Source organism: Pan paniscus, chromosome 2 (genome assembly GCF_029289425.2).
Source record: "Pan paniscus chromosome 2, NHGRI_mPanPan1-v2.0_pri, whole genome shotgun sequence".
Lineage (NCBI taxonomy): Eukaryota > Metazoa > Chordata > Mammalia > Primates > Hominidae > Pan > Pan paniscus.
The window spans coordinates 32,124,628-32,148,039 of NC_085926.1; the positions used below are offsets into that span (position 1 = coordinate 32,124,628).

At 44.8% G+C, this 23,412-nt stretch overlaps 1 protein-coding gene across 2 annotated transcripts in view; it reads left to right on the forward strand.

Annotated features, from left to right (window-relative positions):
• GPD1L (glycerol-3-phosphate dehydrogenase 1 like) overlaps nt 1-23,412 on the forward strand; it is a 61,947-nt gene extending 38,535 nt beyond the window's left edge. For both annotated transcript variants that reach the window (XM_057301646.1, XM_003826137.6), the window contains 4 exons: nt 1,554-1,666; nt 13,840-14,073; nt 14,531-14,637; nt 20,516-23,412. In XM_057301646.1, the coding sequence (XP_057157629.1) occupies nt 1,554-1,666; nt 13,840-14,073; nt 14,531-14,637; nt 20,516-20,612 (551 nt within the window). In that variant the 3' untranslated portion in view covers nt 20,613-23,412. The remainder of the gene's footprint in view (nt 1-1,553; nt 1,667-13,839; nt 14,074-14,530; nt 14,638-20,515) is intronic.

Below are 23,412 nucleotides of genomic sequence, written 5' to 3' on the forward strand. Positions count from 1 at the left end.
CCTTTAATCCCAGCACTTGGGAAGGCCAAGGCAGGTGGATTGCTGGAGGTCAGGAGTTCGAGACCAGCCTGGCCAACATGGCGAAACCCCATCTTTACTGAAAATACAAAACTTAGCCGAGTATGGTGGCGCATGCCTGTAGTTGCAGCTACTCAGGAGGCTGAGGCGGGAGAATCGCTTGAGCTTGGGAGGTGGAGGTTGCAGTGAGCTGAGATAGTGCCACTGCACTCTAGCCTGGGCAACACAGCAACTCTGTCTCATAAATAAATAAATAAAGTTACTACCTATTATCCATGATTTAAGGTAATAAATTTTAAAAGGTACCTTTGAGAAAATATGAGATTGCTGTAAATCAAGCCCACCTCTTGGATGGGCATTGCGTTATTTGCAGCCACAAAGGAACCCATAGACCCTACCTTGTATCTATGGCAAGCCAAGAGTGTGCCTTCCCCTGCCCATTCCTCAGTTTGTTCACCAGCAACCCAAGTTTCCAGCTGCAGATGGCTGGATTAAAGTGACTTGAGGGAGGGGCTGGTCTGCAATGTTCAGGAGCATGCTTCATGTTGGAGGCACTGAGCAGTGGGAGGAGACACGATGAGGCTGTAATATGATGTAGGGGCCGGGGCTGGTTTACCCAACCCAGATGATGCAACAGTGTTGCACAGAGTCACCTAGACAGCCTGGTGGACTGTTTAAAAAGGAAGAGAACAGTTTGCACAAACTGACATAGTTTTAACATTTGGAAAAGGGGAACTCAGCTAAATGAAAGAACAGTAATGCTACAGAGTAGACTGTGTTTCTAAGTATTGGGTGTAGATATTGTGTTTTATTATGAAACTTTTCAGAAAAGTAGAGTAGTATCACGAACCTCACATGCCCGTCACCCATCTTTAGAAATGATTAACTTCTGGCCAGTCTCATTTCATCCACTCCCCATCCTCTCTCAACCCTCAGATGGCCTGGATTATTTTGACAGTGTGTCACTTCTTGGTGTAGTTTTACTTGTTGACAATCATGCTTTTTTCTTTTTTTTTTTTTTGAGACAGAGTCTCGCTCTGTTGCCCAGGATGGAGTGCAGTGGTGTGATCTCAGCTCACTACAGCCTCCACCTCCTGGGTTCAAGCGATGCTCCTGCCTCAACCTCCTGAGTAGCTGGGACCACAGGTACGTGCCACCACGCCCAGCTAATTTTTTGTATTTTCAGTAGAGATGGGGTTTCACCATGTTAGCCAGGATGGCTTCAATCTCTTGACCTCGTGATCTGCCCGCCTCAGCCTCCCAAAGTGCTGGGATTACAGGTGTGAGTCGTCGTGTCTGGCCAAGAAAAACTTTAGATTCACATTCGGTCAGTCAAAAATGTATGTCAAATTGTAAATGATCACCTCTATTGGAAACGGGATATTTTTACTTTATTTCTGCTCCTATGTGTTTTCTAAATATCCTATCATGAACATATGTTACTTTTATAGTAAGTAGAAAGTTAAAGTGTATTAGGTGTGAAAATTAAGATTAGAGGCTGTTATTAATATCCTTGTTGTCTAACCTTTCAACAGGCAGCAAAGTAATGGAGAACGGCCTTCTCTTCAAAGAACTTCTGCAGACTCCAAATTTTCGAATTACCGTGGTTGATGATGCAGACACTGTTGAACTCTGTGGTGCGCTGAAGGTAAAGTCAGCCTCAGGGGAGGAGTTCATCAAGCAAGGCAAATGTTAGCATCATTGAGTCTAATCCTCAAGAATGGGCTCTGTGTTCTGTGCACCCACATCAGCGAAGAATAGTGAATTGAGAGTCTTGTTTATAACTTCCTGTTTTGCTGCAGCCTTTCCCGGGTGGTTCAGTTCCTCTGTTACTCGTGGCTTGCTTTAACTTGTAAATATGGGGGAATTGTGATGTTTTGGTCTTTGGGAAGTTGGCAGCATTGATATTTGGAAAGCATGGGAGTTCCTTGATGACAGGGTTTCACCCAGGAGCAAATGATTCTATTCATTCATGTTTTTCTCCCACACTTCATCCTGAGCAGGAAAAGGATCTTGTTTCCTCTGAATTATGCTACTCTACTAGTTTGGCTGGTTGTTCTTATTAAGGGAAAAAATAATCTGCTGCTGGTAGAGGTTTTTCTAAGAATAGTTTTGTCTTTGCCCTCAAGAGAGAGAAGATATGATTAAAGAAACGCACTCCACTGGCCAGTGGCTTGCTGGATTTTTGTAAGTGGAACTGTACAGTATGCACTCTTTTGTGTCCGGCTTCTTTGATTGGAGGTGTATTTTTGTTTGTTTTAATGTAAATTTTAAGAGGTACTTCATACAGAAAAGTACAAAAATCATAAGTATGTAGTTTATGTTATCTTTTTTTCCCCTCTTTTGAGGTAAAGGGAGGTCTCCACACCTGGGCTCCTGACTTGTTGGCTGCTGGCTTTTAAAGCCTTAGGCACTGTCCCTCTCTCTGCCGTGACTTGGGGGAGCAGCCAACAGGGAACAGCAGCAGCTACCTGCTCCTTCCGCCTCACTATCCAAGTTGCCTTCATTTCACTATCATCTACAAAAAAGAGTGGGGGGAATAGGGGAAATAAAAAGTTCTCAATGTGAATGCCCCTTTTGAGCCACTTCTGAGTCATCTCTTTTGCAGCAAAAAGCCACCCTTCAGAAATTTGAGCATCTAGGGAAGAGGTTAGGCAATCCACCAGTCATCTGTCTTTATTGGATGGGAGTTGCAAAGTTGGAAAGAATGCCCGTCTATGCTTTCTCATAAATTGTATATCTTTTTTTCTAGTCAGAAGTTAAAACCACTCTCTAGAATTAACATTGTGTATATATGTGTGGTCATGATATACAATGAGCATTTAAAAAAATTAAAGCCAATTAAAGGCCTGGGCTCCTAGGGAGCACACATGCATATTTCTAAGCGCCTGTGTGGGGCATTCTTTGCATTAGCATTACATTACATGCAGGCCCAGTTATACATGTAAGACGCTGACTTTGGCTGCTTTGTTTATTTTTGTTGGTTGAGATTTTTATGTGTTTTTAATAGTCCTTCATTAAACTAATTACCACTCAACAGCAGGGGGCATCATGAATGCCTAATTGCTCAGTGCTGGCCTGAGCTGCTCCAAAGCTGTTTTCAAGTGACTGGATGTTTTTGGTGGTCATGGAGAAGCTGTGAAACCCTGCCCAGAACAAAGAGTGCTGGGTGAGAAGAAGGAGTCTAGATTGAGGTGAGGGCTTTGGAAAAGCTTCTGCTAATGGGAACCCATGCTGGTCTTGTGTCTGAACTTAGAATGGCTTTCATTTTTGCTGGCAAGAAGACTGTAAGTGGATGTGCCAGCTACCTTGATGGAAAGGGATTCATGGGGGATGCAGGGAGGTGGGGGTTGAAGGCCCTTAATCATCCTCCCTGCAACTTCCCACACAATCTTTTAAAACGAGATCAGTTACCATCATTCCTGGGGATTTGCATCAGAGCTAAAATTTTTGAAAACTGAGAAACAGGCACCTGTAGCAATTATTAACTCCAACCATTGTCTTGTACAGATAAGGAAATCGAGATCCAAAGAGCAAATGACTTTAGGGTAGCAAACACTGGCACACTCGGAGCGTGAACACGGGTTTTAAGACTCTCAGCCCAGTTTCTTTGGTTACTGTGTACCACTTGACTTTTCTGGTTAGTAATCAGGCAGCGTGAATGAAACGAAGCCCTCTCTCATCAGAGCCTGCCAGAGCAAGGACACATGGCCGTATGTTGCTTTCATCACATAAATAACAGTGATGGGTTTTTCCCCCCGACTATAACATAGTCATATTCCTTGTTTTCACACAACAGAAAGGTGTAAAGAAGGAAGTAAAAAGCAAATCACTGACAATCCTACATCCTGAAATAACCTCAGTTAATGTTTGTTGTATACCCTTCCAATGTTTTTAGTGTGTACGTATGTGTATGGGTCCTTTTTAAAACAAAAACTAGATATTAGTGTTCAAGTAGTTTGATTTTGTGTGTGTGTGTTTTGTTTGTTTTTGAGACAAGGTCTCGCTGTGCTGCCCAGACTGAGTGCAGTGGCACAATCGTGGCTCATTGCAACCTCAGCCTCCCAAGCTCAAGCTATCCTCCCACCTCTGCCTCCTGAGTAGCTGGGACTACAGGCACATGCTGCCATGCCCAACTAATTTTGTTTATTTTTTGTAGAGATGGGGCCTCGCTGTGTTGTTCAGGCTGGTCTTGAACTTGTGAACTCAAGCAGTCTTCCCACCTCGGACTCCCAAAGTGCTGGGATTACAGGCATGACCCACCACATCCAGCCATTGATGTGTTTTACTTTTTTATGTTAACAATCTTTAGTAATATTCTCCATACTAGCCAATTTACAAAATGTACATTATCTTTTTGTACTCAAAAATGTGGAGCATTTGACTTACTAGGAAAAATGTGAAAACAACTCTCTACAAGGATAAAATAGAAAATTCAAAGGATTTATGCATAATCATTTTGTACCAGTGCCTCTTACTACCTTCGGAATGTCCTTCATGAACTCTTAGCTGTATTCATCTCTTAGTAAGGATATATTCTTTTTTAAAAATCAACTTTAAGTGTAATTCATGTAATTAGGCCAGGCATGGTGGCTCACACCTGTAATCCGAGCACTTGTGGAGGCCAAGGCAGGTGGATCACGTGAGTATGGGAGTCTTAGACCAGTCTGGCCAATAGGGCGAAACCCCATCTCTACTAAAAAATACAAAAATTAGCTGGGCATGGTGGTGTGTGCCTGTAATCCCAGCTACTCGGGAGGCTGAGGCACGAGAATCACTTGAATCTGGGAGGCAGAGGCTGCAGTGAGCCAAGATCGTGCCACTGCACTCCAGCCTGGGCGACAGAGTGAGACTCTGTCTCCAAAAAAAAAAAAAAAGTGTAATTCATGTAATCAAACTGCATCTATTTAGAGTTTATAATACCATGGGTTTTGAGAGTTGTGTGCATGCACTTGCGAAAACCACTACCAAAGTACACAACATTTCCATTATCCCCAAACAACTCCACATGTCCCTTTGAGGTTCCTCATCACCCCAGCCTCCAGTTGGGCCGTCAACTGATCTGCTTTTATATGCCATCGTTTGCATTTTCTAGGATTTTTATAAGTGGAACTGTACAGTATGCACTCTTTTGTGTCTGGCTTCTTTGATTGGAGGTGTATTTTTTGTTTGTTTTAATATAAATTTTAAGAGGTACTTCATATAGAAAAGTACAAAAATCATAAGTATATTGTTTAATCTGTGTTATCTTTTTTTTCCCCTCTGAGAGAGGTCTTGTGTTCCTTGGCTCAAGCTGTTTTCCTACCTCAGCCTCCCAAGTAGCTGGGATTATAGTTATGCACCACAGCGCCTGATTTATGTTATTGTTTTCTGCGTTTTTAAATAGTCTAGTAGTCTTTTTTTTCTTAACAACTTTTTTTTTTTGAGACAGAGTCTTGCCCAGGCTGGAGTGCAGTGGTGTGATCTCAGCTTACTGCAACCTCTGCCTTCCAGGTTCAAGGAATTCTCATGCCTCAGCCTCCCAAGTAGCTGGGATTACAGGTGCATTCCACCACACCCAGTTAATTTTTGTATTTTTAGTAGAGATAGGGTTTTGCCATGTTGGCCAGGCTGTAGCTGGCCAACAGATGTATTACATCTGTAGTGTACGTTTTGTAATTGGCTACTATGGAGAATATTACTAAAGATCATTAATGTTAAAAAAGTGAAACTCATCAATGGCTGGACGTCGTGGGTCATCCTTGTAATCCCAGCACTTTGGGAGGCCGAGGTGGGAAGACTGCTTGAGTCCACGAGTTCAAGACCAGCCTGGACAACACAGTGAGACCCCTCCCATCTCTACAAAAATAAACAAAATTAGTCAGAGGTGGTGGCATGTGCCTGTAGTCCCAACTACTCGAACTCCTGGCCTCAAGTGATCCGCCCGCCTCAGCTTCCCAAAGTGCCGGGGTTACATGCGTGAGCCATCACACCCAGCCTATTTTTCACACCTATTATGCATGAGTTCATAGAGAATAAGTCCCAGCAGCTCAGGCTCCTTCCCGCTGGTTCCCACAAAGTGCGCTTCTCTGGGTGGAGCAGGCTGGTACTTCAGTCTAATCCAGGTACCTTTCTCTTTGGCTTCCTTCTTTTTCTGATCATTTTCCTTCATGTGTTTCAGGAAGCTATCTCAGCTCTTAGCTTAATATGCTCCATACACCCATTAATTCTTGGCAAGAATCTTGCCCTTAACTTGTTTACCACAATGCCAGCAGCATGCTGGGTAACACTGTAGACTCTTCCAGTTTAGCCATGGTGACACTTGTGGGGCATTCCTTTTTGAACGGTGACCATTCCCCTGATGTCTACAATATCATCTTTTTTTAAAAAAAGGTTTTTTAGCTTATGTATTTATTTTTTTTTTTTTTTGAGACAGGGTCTCACTCTGTTGCCCAGGCTGGAGTGCAGTGGCGCAATCTCAGCTCAGTGCAACCTCTGCCTCCTGGGCTCAAGTGATCCTCCCGCCTCAGCCTTCTGAGTAACTGGGACTATAGGTGCTCGCCACCATGCCTGGCTAATTTTTGTATTTTTTGTGGAGACAGAGTTTCACCATGTTGCCCAGTCTGATCTCAAACTCCTGGACTCAAGTGATCCATCAGCCTTGGCCTCCCAAAGTGCTAGGATTATAGACCTGAGCCACCACACCCTGCCAATATCACCTTTTTGATAGATTCACATATATGTGGCCAAAGGAGCAACTTCATGCTTTCTAAAAGGCCTGGAGAACATATGTCAGGTACTTCTCTCCTCTTTCCCTTTTGTATTCATCATTTTGGTAAATTATTGGAAGATGGCGATTCTGGCCAGAAGGCTATCATTTTTAATAGATTCTTTATCAGGATTGAGTTTCATTAACAGAGACCCAAAATAATACAGGTTGAGTATCTCTTATCGAAAATACTGGTGACCAGAGGTGTTTTGGATTTTGGATTTTTTTCTTTTTTGGAATATTTGCATTATACTTACCAGTTCATCATCCCTATTTGGAAATACAAAATGCTCCAGTGACTATTTCCTTTGAGCATGATGTTGGTGCTCCAGAAGTCTCAGATTTTGGAGCATTTTGGATTTTGGATTTTCAGATTAAGAATGCTCAAACTGTACTGGCTGAACAAGGTAGACGTTTCTTTCTCATGTAAAATCCAGAATGTATGACAATTCTATTCTATAGAATTCGCAGGGATCCAGGCTTCTTCCAGCTCACTTGGTGCCTTAGCCCATTTTGTGCTGCTATAACAGAACACTTGAGACTGGGTGATTTATAATGAACAGAAATGTGTTGGCTCATACAGTTCTGGAGGCTGGGAAATCCAGTATCGGGCACCAGCAGTTCTGGTGTCTCATGAGGGCACGGTCTGTTCCAAGTGGCACCTTGAATGCTGCTGGAGGGGAGGAGCGCTGACCCTCATGCAACAGAGGAATGGAAGAGGCAAACAGAGAGCCACTCCCGGAGTCTTTTTTCTAAGGAAAAGCCTCAGTCCATTCATGAAGGTAGAACACGCATGACCAAAACACTTCCTGTTAGGCCCCACCTCCCAACACTGCCACAGTGGCCACCGAATTTCAACATGGGTTTTGGAGAGGACAAACACTGAATGGCATAGGGTAGCATAGGGTGTGGCCCTTGTCTTCATGGTCTATGAAAGTGACCAGAACATCAATGTCACATCTACCTTCCAAGCAGCGAGGTTAAAAAAAGAAGAAAGAAAGAAAGAAAAAAAAAAGACAGACAAAGAGCACGTGGCAGCTATCTTTCAAGGAAGGTTCTGGAAAATCAACCTTGTCACTTGGCTTCATCTCAGTGGGACACTAGGTGTGACCATAACTAGCTACAAGGCAGGCTGGAAAATCATTTTGGGGATCTTTTTTCTGGATAGCCATACACTTGCATTAAAATAAGAGACTCTATTATTGTAGAAGGAAAGAATAGATTGGGGATAAAGCAGCAGCCCGTGGTACAGGCTGGTGGTGTTCCTTTGTGGGGCTGTTCTGCAGTTCTAATTGCTGGGCATGTAGGTTTGCTCCAGGGCTTTGGCTGTGGTAAACCATGCCGGGATGCCCAGCTTTGGGTCTCATCTGTAGTCAGGGCCACTGCTCGCCCAAAAGCACCTTTATGTGAGTGAGAGCAAGGCCTACATAATCTGACATGCTAGCCACTAGGCATATGTACTATTTACATTTACATTCAAATTAATTAAAATTCTTAAAAACTAAAAATTCCATTTCGGAGTCACAGTAACTACATTTTGAAGACTCAGTGGCTGGCTAATGGCTACTGTATTCGATAGAGCAAATATAAAACATTTCTATCATTGCAGAAACTTCTATTGGACAATGCTCTTCCAGCTAAGGCAGCTTCATATTGGTGCGACCGACTAGGTGGGCCAAGTGTGGGCCTGCCTCAGCCTTCCTTGACATCTCAGCCAGGCTGCCTTAGACAGGGGCCAGCAGCAAACAATATGTGGCACCTTGCCTTTAGTAATCCCAAACCCTGCAGACAGTCTCCTCTTAGCAGCTAGCCTCAGGAGGAGTCGGATGGATTGTTGGACTGAGAGAAAACAGTGAGTACTGACTTGGGTTTCGGGGAGGCAGTTCTTGCTGGGTGGTGAGAATGTTTATGTAACCTGCAGGTAGCATGGGCTGGTTCTCCTGTTCTTTATTCTTTTTGTGGGAAGGTGGAAGTGGGTGAGGAATTGAGCCCCATCCAACCCACCCCTATTCAGAACTGGAAAGAGTACACTCAAGAGTGGATGATTGCCTCTGAGTATTCCGTCACTCAGGAGATGGGGAAGAGCTACACACGTCTGTTTTCTGAAAATTATGGTATTTTTAGCTCCAAAAGAGTTTAAAGCAGATATAAATGCACAGTGGATAATGATAACTTTCACATCTGAGCTATCTCGGAGGACATCTGCTCGGATGCTGTTCAAACACGCTCTGACTGGCTCAGTATGTTTATTTTTCTTTTGACAATGATAAGTGGTGGAGGGAGAGAATGAGGATTTCAAGATCTGTCATAAGGCGACTAAACTGGGTTGCAGCCCAGGGTCCTCTTAGGAGAGAGGAGTTTACCCTGCACTAGGTCTCCTGATCTCCCCTGGTGGGAAGGTTAAATGTCTAGTAAAAGCTTCTAGTAGAAGCTTTGGGGTGGTCTAGACTCCCATGCCCTGCAGTGAAGGGGCCACAGAGGAGCTGTGAGGGAGCACCCAGGCACCCTCATGTGGCTTTTCTGAGTACAGCAACATAGAAGCACTGCTTTGGAGCTCAGGGCCTGTCCATACAGTCCTGCTTGGATGGTTCTGGTTGCAGAGAGCTCCTGCTAAATCTTTCCTGTTGGGTGAGGTCAGCTCTTCCTGTTAGAAAGTTCTCATCTGGACTCTGCGGTGGCCTCTCTGCGCCTTTCACTCACTGGCCCTAGAGCAGCACGGTGTGGTGTGATCTTCTCGGGCAAGGTCCTTACTCTGTGTGCTTCAGTTTCCTATCATGTTCCCATGATAATAGGACCTGCCCTGTGACAATGTTGTGAGGTTTAAATGAGGTAATAATATATGAAGCTCTTAGAACAGTTCAGTAAGGTTTGCTGTTGCTATTTTGTATTACCTTTTCTTCTCCTAAGCTACTTTTTTTTTTTGAGACAGGCTCACTCTGTCACCCAGGTGGAGTGCAGTGGCATGATCTCGGCTCACTGCAACCTCCGCCTCCCCGGCTCAAGTGATCCTTCCACCTCAGCCTCCCAAGTAGGTGGGACGAAAGGTGCGTGCCACCGTGCCCAGCTAATTTTTTGTATTTTTGGTAGAAACAGGGTTTCACTATGTTGCCCAGGCTGGTCTCAAACTCCTGAGCTCAAGCAATCCACCCACCCCAGCCTCACAAAGTGCTAGGATTGTGCCCAACCTAAGCTACCGTTTTTACCTCCCAAGCCTTGGTGTAGGCCAGGGAGGCACTCTCCTTTGACAACCAATTGCAAAGGGTCAGGCAGGTCTTTTTGACCGAGGTTGGAGGAAGGGCAGATTTCCCACACTGGAGCAGCAAGGCACAGGGGACAGAGCGGGCTGCAAAGCCACGCACCAGGGGCGCATCCAGACTACATCTTTTACCAGTGAGGTGTTCTCAGTGGGCCGCTAAACCTCTCTGAGCCTCAGTTGTGCCAGTTGGGAAATAGGAGGATAGGTACATACTTCAGAGTCATGGGAATGATGATGAGGCAGTGTGTAACTAGCCTGGGCTGGCTGAAGGCACATAATAAATAAGTGCCTCCCCTCCTCTGTTGACAGGAGCCCCTTGTTGAACAGAAGTCATGTTCTCTCCCATTCAGCCCATAGACATTTCCTGGGGTTGGTTTTTCATATAACAGTTTCAGAATGGTTCATGTTGTGATGGAGGGGGACATAGGGACACAGTCCAGGGGGCATCAGAGAGCAATTTCAGGAATCTGACCAGTTGGCCAACAGCCTAAGCCTCGCCACATTGCATGGCAACTTCAATAAAACCACTTGGCCAGCTCACCCAAGGGCTGGCCTCCGGGCTTCGGCAGTCAGACCCACTGCATGTCCCCAGGTGTCAATCTGTTGCCCCAGTACTGGTTGCAGCCCCAGTGCAGGCTACAATTGCACCAACTTTCCTGAAAGAATGTCAATACTAGAAGGGCCTTGAAAAATCTTGTCCAAGCCCTGAATTTTACATCTGAGGTGAAGATGGCCTGAGAGGTGGAGTGGTTGGCCGAGGTCACACTGTGACAATGTAGAGGCTCTCTGGATGTCAGTGCCGTGTACCGCTTCCGTCTCCTTGTAGCCTCCTTAGTCTGGCTGCTATGCTGGGAAGGGCGTCCAGACCTAGGTGGGCCCAGCCCCAGGTGTTCTTATGGTCCCTGCTCTTAGCCTCTGCATAGCACTCATCCTAAAAGGTCTGGCTGTCCCATCCTGACTCGGCAACTCATCCCTTCTAGAAGCAGAGCTGCAGAACTGGATCGCACCCGACCCCCCAGCATCTCTCCTGGCTCCTTTCACATAGCTTCTACCTTGCCTCTTCCATGATGCTGCCTGTTGCTGAGAGTGTGTAAGCCAGGAATTACCCCCTTCCATTGTCCCTGCACGTGGAAGTTTGAAATGATTGCTGTCTGAGAACTGATGACAGCAGATCTATAGTTCGCATAGCCTGTGTGGTAGGAAGAGGCTGAGAAGCTTTCGCAGGTTCAGGCAAGTTGGTACCTTACGAAGACATATGCACTTGGTCAGGCTGTCAGTTCCTAGGACCAATTCCTCATCAGCTCTGCCTGCATCATTTTTAGGGAATTTTTCTACTTTTTCCTTTCTATGTTGACTGCAATGAGAGGCATAAGCGGCAACCGCAGTAAGCTCTCACATTATTGCTCAGGAAGAGAAGACACTAGGGGGGCCTTCCTATCCCCAACCTTTATTCTCTAGCCCTCTTCATTCCACATCACCCCGTGGGAGAGGGCAAGAGAGGGCTCTGTTCTGTGGGTCTGTGGGGAGTACACGGAAACTTCAGGAGGCCCAATTGGATGTTTTTTTCATGTGAAGTATCTTTGCGCCTCGGTCTTCTGGTGAGCAATAGCTGTATCTAAATGACCAAGTCTGTTTGTCATGGTGAGCCCGGCCACATCAATGCTATGTTTGATGTGTTTTATCAAAAACTGCCTGTGTACTAGAGAAGACATTTTTATTCCCCAGCTCATTCTGTTTTTCATCTCATCCCTCACATTTTATAGGCCTGATGTTTTAAGAAAAGTTATTCTTTCACTATAAAACTTGGTTTTATTAAAATACACTTATTTTAACTCATTTCCCAAACTAAGTTCATGTTTTAAAATCTCCCACGGCTCTCTGTACAGTCACCAGGTATTACTGGAATTGCTAGTGTGGTTAGACAGTTGGATATTTGCTTTTTTGGGGGCATTGAGTGTTCTTGGTGAAGGAGCTGGAAAAGTGGAAGGGGCCAGGAACCCAGGGGCTCAACTGAAGTTCCAACTGAGTTGCCACCTGTGCAACTGTGCAGGTGTTACTTGTCATAGGTGGTAATCTGACTTTTACTTATTATTTGAGCCCAGCTCAGATGCCACCTCCTCCACGTGGCCTTCCCTGCTGTGAACGGAAGCTTGTGGCTCCTGCCGCTTGTCAGCACACTCTCTCCCCTCTGCCTTTTTTTTTTTTGAGACGGAGTCTCGCTCTCGCCCAGGCTGGAGTGCAGTGGTGCGATCTCGGCTTACTGCAAGCTCCACCTCCCGGGTTCACTCCATCCCCTCTGCCTTTTGATGTGCTTTGTTGTGTCTCTTTTCTCAGCCAGATTGTCAGCTCCTTGAGGACAAGCTCTATGTCTTAACTCTCATCTTTGCAGCTCTCCCCTGGGGGCATCTTCAGCCCCTGCATTCCCCCTGCCACCTGCTAGCCCCTGCAATCACTGTGTCCCTCCAGGGCTGAGTGGGGTGCTCCCCACACAGTACATGCTCAGTGCATACCTGTTGAAACGGAATTTCAGATTCTCAGTACCTTTTATGGAATATCACTTTCTGCTGAGCATTAACAGTTATTTGTACACGTTTTATTTTTCCTGTAAGGTCAGGGCTGGTAAACGTTTTCCATCAGGGCCAGACAGAAGAGACCTTGTGGACCATACGGTCTCTGTTGCAATTACTCAAATCTGCAACCATAGACGATGTGTAAATGAATGGGTATGGCTGGGTTCCCATAAAACATTATTTACAAAACAGGCAGTTGGCCTAGATTGCCAGCCCCCTTAGCAGATTATCAGCTTCTGAAAAGGCAGGCTCTGTGTCTCATTTGCCTTGTGTCTAGCAGAGGCCATGCAAAGAGTGAGTGCTCCATAAATACTCATTTGGGGATTATTAAATGAAACAGAAGGCTGGAATTTGAGCTGCACACATACAGGCCTCATGACCCAGTGTTTCAATTCCTAGGTCATACCCAACAGGATTGCCTGCACGTAGTCACCGGAGGGCATGTGCCAGGGTGTCCATGGCAGCACTATTTGTCATGGCCCCAAACTGGAATCTACCCCAGTGCCAGTTGACAGGAGATAATTAAATAAATTGCAGCATATTCACAAAATGGAGTACTATGCAGCAATTAAAATAAATGTGCTCTATGTAAAAATATGGATGAATCTCACAAACACGATGTTGAATTAAGACGAAGCTACACATAAAATATTACATATTGTATGACTCCATTCACAAAAAGTTGAAAGGCAGGTAAAACACATCTATGCTGTGAGAAGTGAGGAGAGTGGTTACCTTTGGTGGTGGAGGTGGGCTGGAAGGGGTTCTCGGGAGCTTCCTGAAGCACTGGCTGTGCTTTTTTCCTCGATCAGTGTGCTGGCTATGGGGGTGTGCTCAGTTTGTGAAAATTCTTCAATCTGTGCACTTAGGATTTGTGTACTTTTCTGTATGAATGTTATGGTTGCATAAAGCATTCCATTTAAAACAAAACAAAAAGTAAAGTAGTTTGTCCAAACATTATTTAACCAAAGACTACTATCAGCCGTTCTGATTTTCTGTCCAATGCTCTTCAACTGCTGACCCCAAATATGGGCTCTTTGTCCTAGAAAGGGGAATATGGAAGCCCTGTCTCTCCTTTCGTCATCTCTTTCACCCAGGTGTACAAGAGCAGAACCCGGCATTGAGTATTTTGAAGATGGAGCCAATGTCCCTGGTCTGCCCCTGCCTCGGCCTCCCCCACCACCTCTGGCATCCATACCTGCGGTGGGTGCTGTAACGGCATCTGGGCTTTGTCATCTCCTTTGCAGAACATCGTAGCTGTGGGAGCTGGGTTCTGCGACGGCCTCCGCTGTGGAGACAACACCAAAGCGGCCGTCATCCGCCTGGGACTCATGGAAATGATTGCTTTTGCCAGGATCTTCTGCAAAGGCCAAGTGTCTACAGCCACCTTCCTAGAGAGCTGCGGGGTGGCCGACCTGATCACCACCTGTTACGGAGGGCGGAACCGCAGGGTGGCCGAGGCCTTCGCCAGAACTGGGAAGGTAGCCCCTCACCTACTCTCCCGCACCCCCTCCTTCTTCACTTGAGACTCCTGGCTTGGGGTTAGCTGCAGCCCAGTGGAGATTTCATGCCAGCATCTATTTGCTGGGATTGTTCTGTTTGCCTGGCTGCTTTTTCACTTGACTCTTCTGTTCTTTATCTTTGTGTCTTTATCTTTCCTTGGCTTCCAGCAGGGGATTGAAGCTCTTCTCTCACTCTGCTCTTGAAATAATTGATGCTAGGCCGGGCGTGGTGGCTCATGCCTGTAATCCCACCACTTTGGGAGGCCAAGGTGGGAGGATTGCTTTAGGCCGCAAGTTCGAGGCCAGCCTGCACAGCATAGCAAGACCCATTCTCTAAAAAAAAAAAAACAAAAAAAAACACTTAAAAATTAAACAAATAAATGATTCTTTAGTCTTTACCATAGTTTTTTTTAATATATAATCCTTTGTTTTTAAGACCATTGAAGAGTTGGAGAAGGAGATGCTGAATGGGCAAAAGCTCCAAGGACCGCAGACTTCTGCTGAAGTGTACCGCATCCTCAAACAGAAGGGACTACTGGACAAGTAAGTCTCTCAGTCGCCCATGAGACCAGATAAATGTCCATCATTCCTATTCTCAGGACTTCCAGCCCCACGGAGATGAGCTAGACTATTTGACAAGTGCCCTTAGAACTTATCTGGATTAGTTCAGTCCTTTGTGTGATGTGAACGTCTGTGATGAGAAGCATCTACCTACTCCCAAAACATGTGTTTACACAAAACCAGGCTCAACTTCAATGAAAGGAGCTCAATTCTATAAGTCATGTTATAAAATACAAAATTTAAGATTCTAGTTTGTCTCGCAGGGTGGTTGGTAAAAGCTACATATCATACGTTTTAAAATTTGTAAAAATTACTTTTTTGTTTTTATTAAAAAGTATGGTTATGTTATTAAAATGTCAAGTCAGAAAAGAAGGAAGGATGAGTTAGCCCAACATTATACCATTAGAAGGTAGCTCTGTTAAGTTTGGTGCACAGCCTTCCAGTCTCTTCATCGGGTGGGTAGATGGGGCTTAGGATGGGATGGGATGGGATGGAATGGGATGAAGGGATGGATGATGGGTGGGTGGGTTGGCAGGTGGGAGGGGATGGGATGAGATAGATGGATGGATGGATGATGGATGGGTGCATGGGTAGATGGGTGAGTGGATGGGTGGGATGGGTGAATGGATGGATGATGGGTGGGTGGGATGGGATGGGATGAGATAGATGGATGGATGGATGGATGGATTATGGATGGGTGCATGGGTAGATGGGTGAGTGGATGGGTGGGATGGGTGAATGGATGGATGATGGGTGGGTGGGTGGGATGGGATGAGATAGATGGAGGGATGGATGATGGATGGGCGCATGGGTAGATGGGTGAGTGGATGGGTGGGATGGGTGAATGGATGGATGATGGGTGGGTGGGTGGCATGGGATGAGATAGATGGAGGGATGGATGATGGATGGGTGCATGGATAGATGGGTGAGTGGATGGGTGGGATGGGTGAATGGATGGATAGATGGGTGGGTGCATCCATCCTCCATTGCCCTTCCAGGCCAGTTGTGTGTTAAAGGTGGGTTTAAGTCAGTTTATTTGCCACCTGATTGAGAGAGTGAGCCCTGTAGCACCAGAAAAGCTTCCCAGCCTCTCCTGAGGCCACTCCCCAGCCCTACCTGCTCCACAGCACTTTCTCTTGCCGATTTACTGAGCATGATTGTGGAGGACCATAATCATGATGACAACTACACCACCGCATAAATGCTTATGCAGCATATTGCATGTATCCTTAACTCTCCCGTAATACTCTCTGGGGGAGGGGAAGTCTTGTTGCCTAGGACTGAAGGGAGCTGGGCAGCTGGAATGACATGCTGATTGTGGCTAATTCAGAGCATGAGCTTCTCTCCAAGCTGGGAGGAGGGTCGTGGATGTTGTTGCTATTATCTCTGGTTGCAGCTCCTTTATCCTGGTTCTGTCAGTTTAGGTGTCTGCTGGTCCCAGTCATGCATCTTTACCTCCCCCTGCACCCAGCACCCCTCCTCCTTTTACCCAGAACAAATTAATCAGCCATGGAGTTCTGTACTGAAAGTTTAAAATGAGGGTGGATGGAGCATTTGTCTTACCTCTTTAATTTGCACTTTATTTTTCTGAAATGGCTTTTAAAACCAGCCATGCAGAGATGGAAGTTCACAAACAGGCTGCCAAAGGAGGAGAACTACCTTTAAATTGTGACTAAAAGGAAAATGCCTCTGACATGCATGGTTTTCCTTACCTACTTAGCAGCAGACAGTGATATGTTTGTGTGTGGTTGGACTACTTTAATGACCACTGAGCATTTATCAAGAAATTTTTTTAAGTCTCAAAAAAAAATAATACTTGGCTGTTTAGTGAGACTCTCCCAACCAGAATTTTCAAGTGGCATCTTGAAACACACCCCAAGTGTGCTACCATGGGGTGCCTTGATAGGATTCTCTGGATGGACAGGTTGGCTGGGCATTAGCCTGTTAGCTCCAGGGGGACATGGACTAGAATTGCGATTCTGGGGCCAGTAGCTGCCTGTTTTCAAAAGCAGGTGTAATCAAGCAGGTAAATCTCTGCTCTGCGCAGACATCTCTCCTTGGTCATGTCCCATTTTATTTCTTCTGATTAGAGATTGAACAGGCTCCACCTGTGCTTAATAACATCGCTGCTGGATTGGACGTGGCAGCACCCTTCTCCTGGGCTGGAGTGTAGAATCCCCTGGGACTCCTCCCCATTCCTTGTACCACCTGCTTCCCAAAGGCAGAGGCCTGTCGTGCTCCCTTTGCACCACCTCTTACTTTGATTCCTTTTTTCTTTTTCATTCTGACCACCACTACTCCGGTCTTCCTCTGTTTCCTTCTCCCTCCCTTCTCTTCTCCATTGCTATAGAAGAAATAGCAGGAGGGCGGCATTCAAGGCTGCCCTGTGGCTTATTAGCCATGTGGCCTTGGGCAAGTCACGTATTTAGCTGTTCTGTGCCCCAGTGTTCTTATCCACAAAATTAAGATGGAAGACCAGATGAACACCATGGTCCCTACCAGCTTGAGCATTCACATTCAGAGGCCTCCTGCTCTTATAGAGTGAAGCACATGGTCCTTAGGCAGATGTGGCCCCCCTCAATCTAGCACCAATGTAACTTCCTGCAGTATATCCTCTTACTCCCTATGCTACCATCTTTTCTTGAATGGAACTTTTCTTTGCCTCTCATTTTACCTTAATTACCTTTTCAAAGGCCGTGTCACATTCTGAGATACTAGGGGTTACGACCTAAGCATATTAATTGGGAGGAGGGCACAATTCAGCCCGTACACAACATGTTCTCTGAGGTGCATGTTGCAAGCTCCTGGGTCTCACTCTGTCACCCAGGCTGGAGTGCAATGGTGCAATCTCAGCACTGCAATCTCCGCCTCCCATGTTTAAGTAATTCTCTTGCCTCAGCCTCTCCAGTAGCTGGGATTACAGGCGCGTGCCCCCATACCCAGCTAATTTTTGCATTTTTAGTAGAGACTGGTTTTTACCACGTTGCCCAGGCTGGTCTCGAACTCCTGGCCTCAAGCAATCTGCCCACCTTGGCTTCCCAAAGTGCTGGGATTACAGGCATGAGCCACCACGCCTGGCCTGGCTTTATTTATAATACTGCACATCCCTGCACTTAGTCTGAAGTCTGAAACATCTTAAGCCCTCAGTATTGATTAGTGGGGATAGCTGACTGACTGGTTTGTCCTTTTTTTTTTTTTTTTTTTTTTTTTGAGACAGAGTCTTGCTCTGTCGCCCAGGCTGGAGTGCAGTGGCATGATCTTGGCTCACTGCAACCTCCGCCTCCCAGGTTCACACCATTCTTCTGCCTCAGCCTCCTGAGTAGCTGGGACTACAGGCGCCCACCACCACGCCCAGCTAAGTTTTTGTATTTTTAGTAGAGATGGGGTTTCACTGTGTTAGCCAAGATGGTCTCGATCTCCTGACCTCGTGATCCGCCTGCCTCGACCTCCCAAAGTGCTGAGATTACAGGCGTGAGCCAGCACACCCAGGCCTCTGGTTTGTCATTTTTTGAAATGAAATGTTGTCTTTTTCTTCCTTTCACCTCTAACTTTATTTAGAGAGTCTTCCAAACTGATCTAATTGTCCTTTTAGTATTTTATGTAATAGAAAATAATATTTAGATGGGCAGTGTAGCCTAATGGTTGATCATTGGCTTCAGAGTCCAAAACTGTGGTTCAATTTACTCATATATAGAATGGGGACAATATTTTCTACCTCATGGGGTGATTGTAAGGATTAAACAAGTTACTTGTCTGTAGAAATTTCTCTTCCACACACTTCATATCTCTTGTTAACATCCCTTCCACAGAATGCACTTTGGAAATGATAGTTTTAAAAGTTGGGAGTGCTTTCAGCTGCAAGAGCAACACACAGTTATAATAGGGAATATGGAGGTGAACATTATTAAAGTGTTGGCCCAGTGGCTCTGGCTCTGGATTAGAATCTCAGTGATCCTGTTGGCTTTCCCTTGAACCTCAAGATGGCTGCAGCAGCTCCAGGCATCACATTCACTTTTACACTCAGGAAGGGAACAAGAGTAGTCTGGGGTAACAGATTTTTCCTCTAGTGCCTCTCGAGAAATCTTCCTCGAGAAACCTTCAGCAGATATGTTATGTCTTGCTGCCTAGGACTGTGTTACTTGACCAATTCTAGGTGAAAGGCTAGGAAGGTGAGTAGTCTCTTCCAACCTTGGGGAAAGGGAGAAGCAGGTTGGAAATGGCTTTGGATGGCCAGTCATCTGCTACCACACTGCTTTGGGGACATATACATTGTTATTGTTTTAGGAACAGGGAAACATAGCATGGAAGGACAGAGAAAGGGGCTGAAGTTTCTAGGCTTTAAATCCAATCCACAGGAATTTATTCAACGAATTCTCACAGAGCACCTGCCCCTTGCCGTGCATGGTGCCAGGCACTGAGGATACAGTAGTGAAAAAAACAGACTTGGTCCCAGTCCTCAGGGAGCTTTCTCGGTCCAGGACACACTATCCATCTTGTGGCTGCTATTATAAGCTGTTGTTACTGCACATCCACCATTTGCCAAGTGTGTACTGTGTGCTTCAAACATAAGTCATGTAATACTTGCAGCAAGGCTGTGTATCCAGTCCCATTGTACAGATGGGCAAACAGGGTCAGAAGGATTGTGAAACTTGCCCAGAGTTAGTAGTCTGTAGAGTCAGATTTGATTAGGTCTACCTGACTCCAAAAAAATAAAACATTCCACAAAAAAGTAGCAAAACATTCCATACCTTAAAAAAACTACAATGAAGAAACAACCCTACAACGATAGACTCTCATAAAGACATGTGATCTATTAGTACTATTTGTTCTTCTTAAAAATTATCATTATAAGGTTCTGTCCAGCTAATTTTCAGGATTGCCTTTCAAGACTCTATTGATTCTGCCAAGCTCACTTTGAGCTATGTGTGTGTGTATTTAAAAGCCTGGGCCGGCGCGGTGGCTCACACCTGTAATCCCAGCACTTTGGGAGGCCGAGGTGGGTGGATCATGAGGTTAGGAGTTTGAGACCAGCCTGACCAACATGGTAAAACCCCGTCTCTACTAAAAATACAAAAATTAGCCAGGCGTGGTGGCACACACCTGTAATCCCAACTACTCTCAGGAGACTGAGGCAGGAGAATCGCTTGAATCCAGGAGGCAGAGGTTGCAGTGAGACAAGATCATGCCACCGCACTCCAGCCTGGGCGATAGAGTGAGACTTTGTCGCAAAAGAAAAGAAAAAAGAAAAAAAGCCTGATGAAATTATTTCTTTAGTGATTTTTCACTTATATCTGTATTCACATCTTGGAAGAAAAGGTAAGATAAATCAAGCTTCTGACATAAGATGAGTGCTTTGCTAAACGTGGGTCCTCACTCGGATTCTTGCGGGAGCATTCCAGCCTACATTATTTGTGGTGATGTGTAGACTGCCTCATTGTTACCTTGGGATGATTCTTTTTGGAGAAGGGAGAGCAATGCCTCCTTGCAATTTAAAAATTTATTTTTACAACTTTTAAAATAATGACAGAATATAGACTCCTCCAAGATTTGACCAACAGTTGGAGCCACAACTCCTATGTAAATGACAACAGTTTGCCCTGGTAGGATCACCGTGTGACTTGGTTGTGGACAGTGTGCTCCAGGCTTAATTAGGCAGAGGATGGTCTAGGTTGCCCCAGGATCTGACAGCCACATTCCAGAGGCTCTCTGCAGACCAAATAATAAAGGAATGTAGAAAGTGCTCACTGTGTTTTCCATAGTCACATACTAACCTGCAATCTGTTAGGACAGAAAACCTAACTTATTCTCTGAGGTAAATCCAGTGGCCTAACTTTGTCTTTTCACATTTCCTCCCAACTAGGTTTCCATTGTTTACTGCAGTGTATCAGATCTGCTACGAAAGCAGACCAGTTCAAGAGATGTTGTCTTGTCTTCAGAGCCATCCAGAGCATACATAAAGTGAATCATGCAACGTGTTGGGGGAAGTTCTGCCTTTCTGATCAATCTTTTGGGTTCACGTGGAAACCAGGACTTGGCAACATGATGTTTGACTGTAATCTCATCACGGATATGTATGAATTTTTACAGGTTCGTTTTTGAATTGTGAGAGGCAGTTCATTAGCAAAGATATACTGGGCAGTAACTAAACACACATGCAAACATGTGAATGGTGGTTTATTCCTCATTCTGTGGATGTTTCTATGAGCCAAAATTTGATGTCTTTTTTTCAAAATTGCTTATGAAATTTCCACACAATCGTAGCTTATAAGATTGGAACGATCTCAGCTAAATTTTTTAGGTGTAATTCATATGTATTTGAGTGGAGGATTTTTTTTCTCATTTTTCTAGTGTTAAATTTTAACCAGCATTAACATGGTAGAGTGGAGGAGTGAGTGTGTTCAAAGATCAACATATTTAACTTTTAAACACTATCTCAAAGCCAGCATAATTAACTACTTTGATTGTGGGCTGACCTTTGTTTTTTTAACAATCAGGCATTTTTAATTAGATAATCCACTCATGTATTTCCCCCTCACTGCAGTTGTCTGCATTTTTAGCCTCTTTTCTCTTCGTTAGTTGTCAGAATATGCCTTCGTCAAGGCTCAGAGGTAACAAGACAGAAAATTCATCTGGGATTTTCCTGCTGTGGCTGGCACATTCTTCTGATTAACAGACACTTGTATGATGCTTTAGGCTAGTTAGTGCATTTTTTAGCAAACATTTATCTTAAACATCACAGATCCACTGGGGGGTGCAAGGGGCTACTGTTAGTCCTCTTGTTAGATGCAGTCACTCCTCCTGGTCACCTAGTGAGCAGGGACAGAGCCAGGAGTCAAGTGCAGTGCCAAGGTGCATGACCCTCTGAGAAGTCACTGGGCTAATTTGACCTCCGACTCATTGGTTGTGCAAATGCCATGTGCAGCCTTTCCTGAGGCCATAGGAGGGCTTCCTGCAGCTGAGATCTATGCAGGCCATCCTTTCAACAGGTGCCACTCCAAGGGCGGTCCTCGGTGCAGCAGCAGCAGCTTCACTTGGGGGGTGGGGGAAGGGGTGGTCTCAGAAATGCAGGTTCCCAGGTCCCACCCTGGACTTCTGAAGGGGTGTGGCATCTGTGTTTCTGATGCTTACTACAATATGTGAACCACTACTTTAGAAAATCTGCTTTAACTTGGCATTCCTCTAATTGTGTTCCCTAGGAAATGACTGTCCCAAGAGCCAGTGATTATTCCAGGTGTTCCCTGGAAAGGTCAAGTGAGTCTGGGAAACACTATGTCTGTACACCTCTTGAAGGTGTCGAATGTATGTTTATACATCAGTGGAACCCATTTTTCTAGCCTAGCAAGTCCCAAACACATTACGCTGAAGAGATTTTGGTGAGGAGACTTGCTGGAGTTTTCAGGGAACACTGTTCTAGGCTTAGGTGACCTTAGGATCACTCAAGTAGACCCTTCACTCCCTGCGAGAAATTAGGATGAATAACTACCTGTGGCATTGTTGGTTCTGAACTTTTACAGTTCAGGCCTGCTGTGAATCTTTGATGAAGCTTTAAGTTGACACTGTTGTACAAGATGTCAGCTTTGCTGAAACGCACATTACCTGGAATAAGTGCTTTAATTGTAGAATTAGAATGGGATTTACTGTACTGTTTTAAATGAGATTGGCTTCAGAATCCATTACAGTTACCTTACATAGCACTTGATACGTGTTAAAGGAACATATGAATGTAATTTATATATTCCTAGAATTTAAGTTACTTTGTGAGATTTGGGCCTGTCCCTCAACGCCAGTTTAGGATTTCTTTTTTTCTATACCTTGAAATGATTACAAAATAGATTTTCATGGGAATTTTAAAAACTCTATCCAAAACATTTTTGGAGCATTTTAAAGCCCCATACACAGAAGTATACGAAAGCACACAAAACACTCCAAGTTTCAGCAGTTTTAGCGCCACCATTAACCCACTTTGCTTGTCTCATGAAAAATCTTTGTTAAAGTTTGTACACAGGTAACAAAAAGTTACTTTAAAAGATATATAAAGGGCTGTAAGCTAATTGTGGTGTCTAGTAAGTAGCATAATGAGATGTGAGGAGTTGGAACTTTGCGTGTTTTGCGTATTTTCATCTGCATTCAGCTTCTTACTCTGGGTTTGTACTCGAGTGTTATTTCTTTACAAATGCCCTTGTAATTACCACTCTGAAGTCTGCTGACTGTGTCTCTTGAAGATACTTAGGATATTCTGCACATTATGGAAAAAGGTAAATTTTAGAAATTTCTGCTCTACTAACTGTAGATATTTATGACTCTGCGAGTTATCTATTTTTATAACCACCTGTGGTCCATTGTTCATTTTAATTCACATTTCTTATGAAGTATGGTAACAGGGAGGGAGACACCTAGATTAGCAGCTCAATTTGTACTACTTCAGCCAATCTGTGAATGTAAAAACTACACTGTTGCCTTGCTAGGACCCACCCTCCTATAATATGGAACAAATATCTGAATGAAATCCACCCTAGGAGACGGAATCAAACTAAACTTGTGGTTTTTCATTTAACTTTTGACTACAGCATGGCCCCATGGCATCCACACCAAGAGGGTGTTGTGATGAGGTGCCGGTGTGCAAAGTGAACTTTAGTTTTTCCACTGGTTCTTATCTGCTAGCCTTTTACATACATGTGTACTATATTTGTTTATAGACTGTAGGTGGATATATAATTTAAAAGCTTGATTTAATAAACATTTAACCCCCTAAACTTG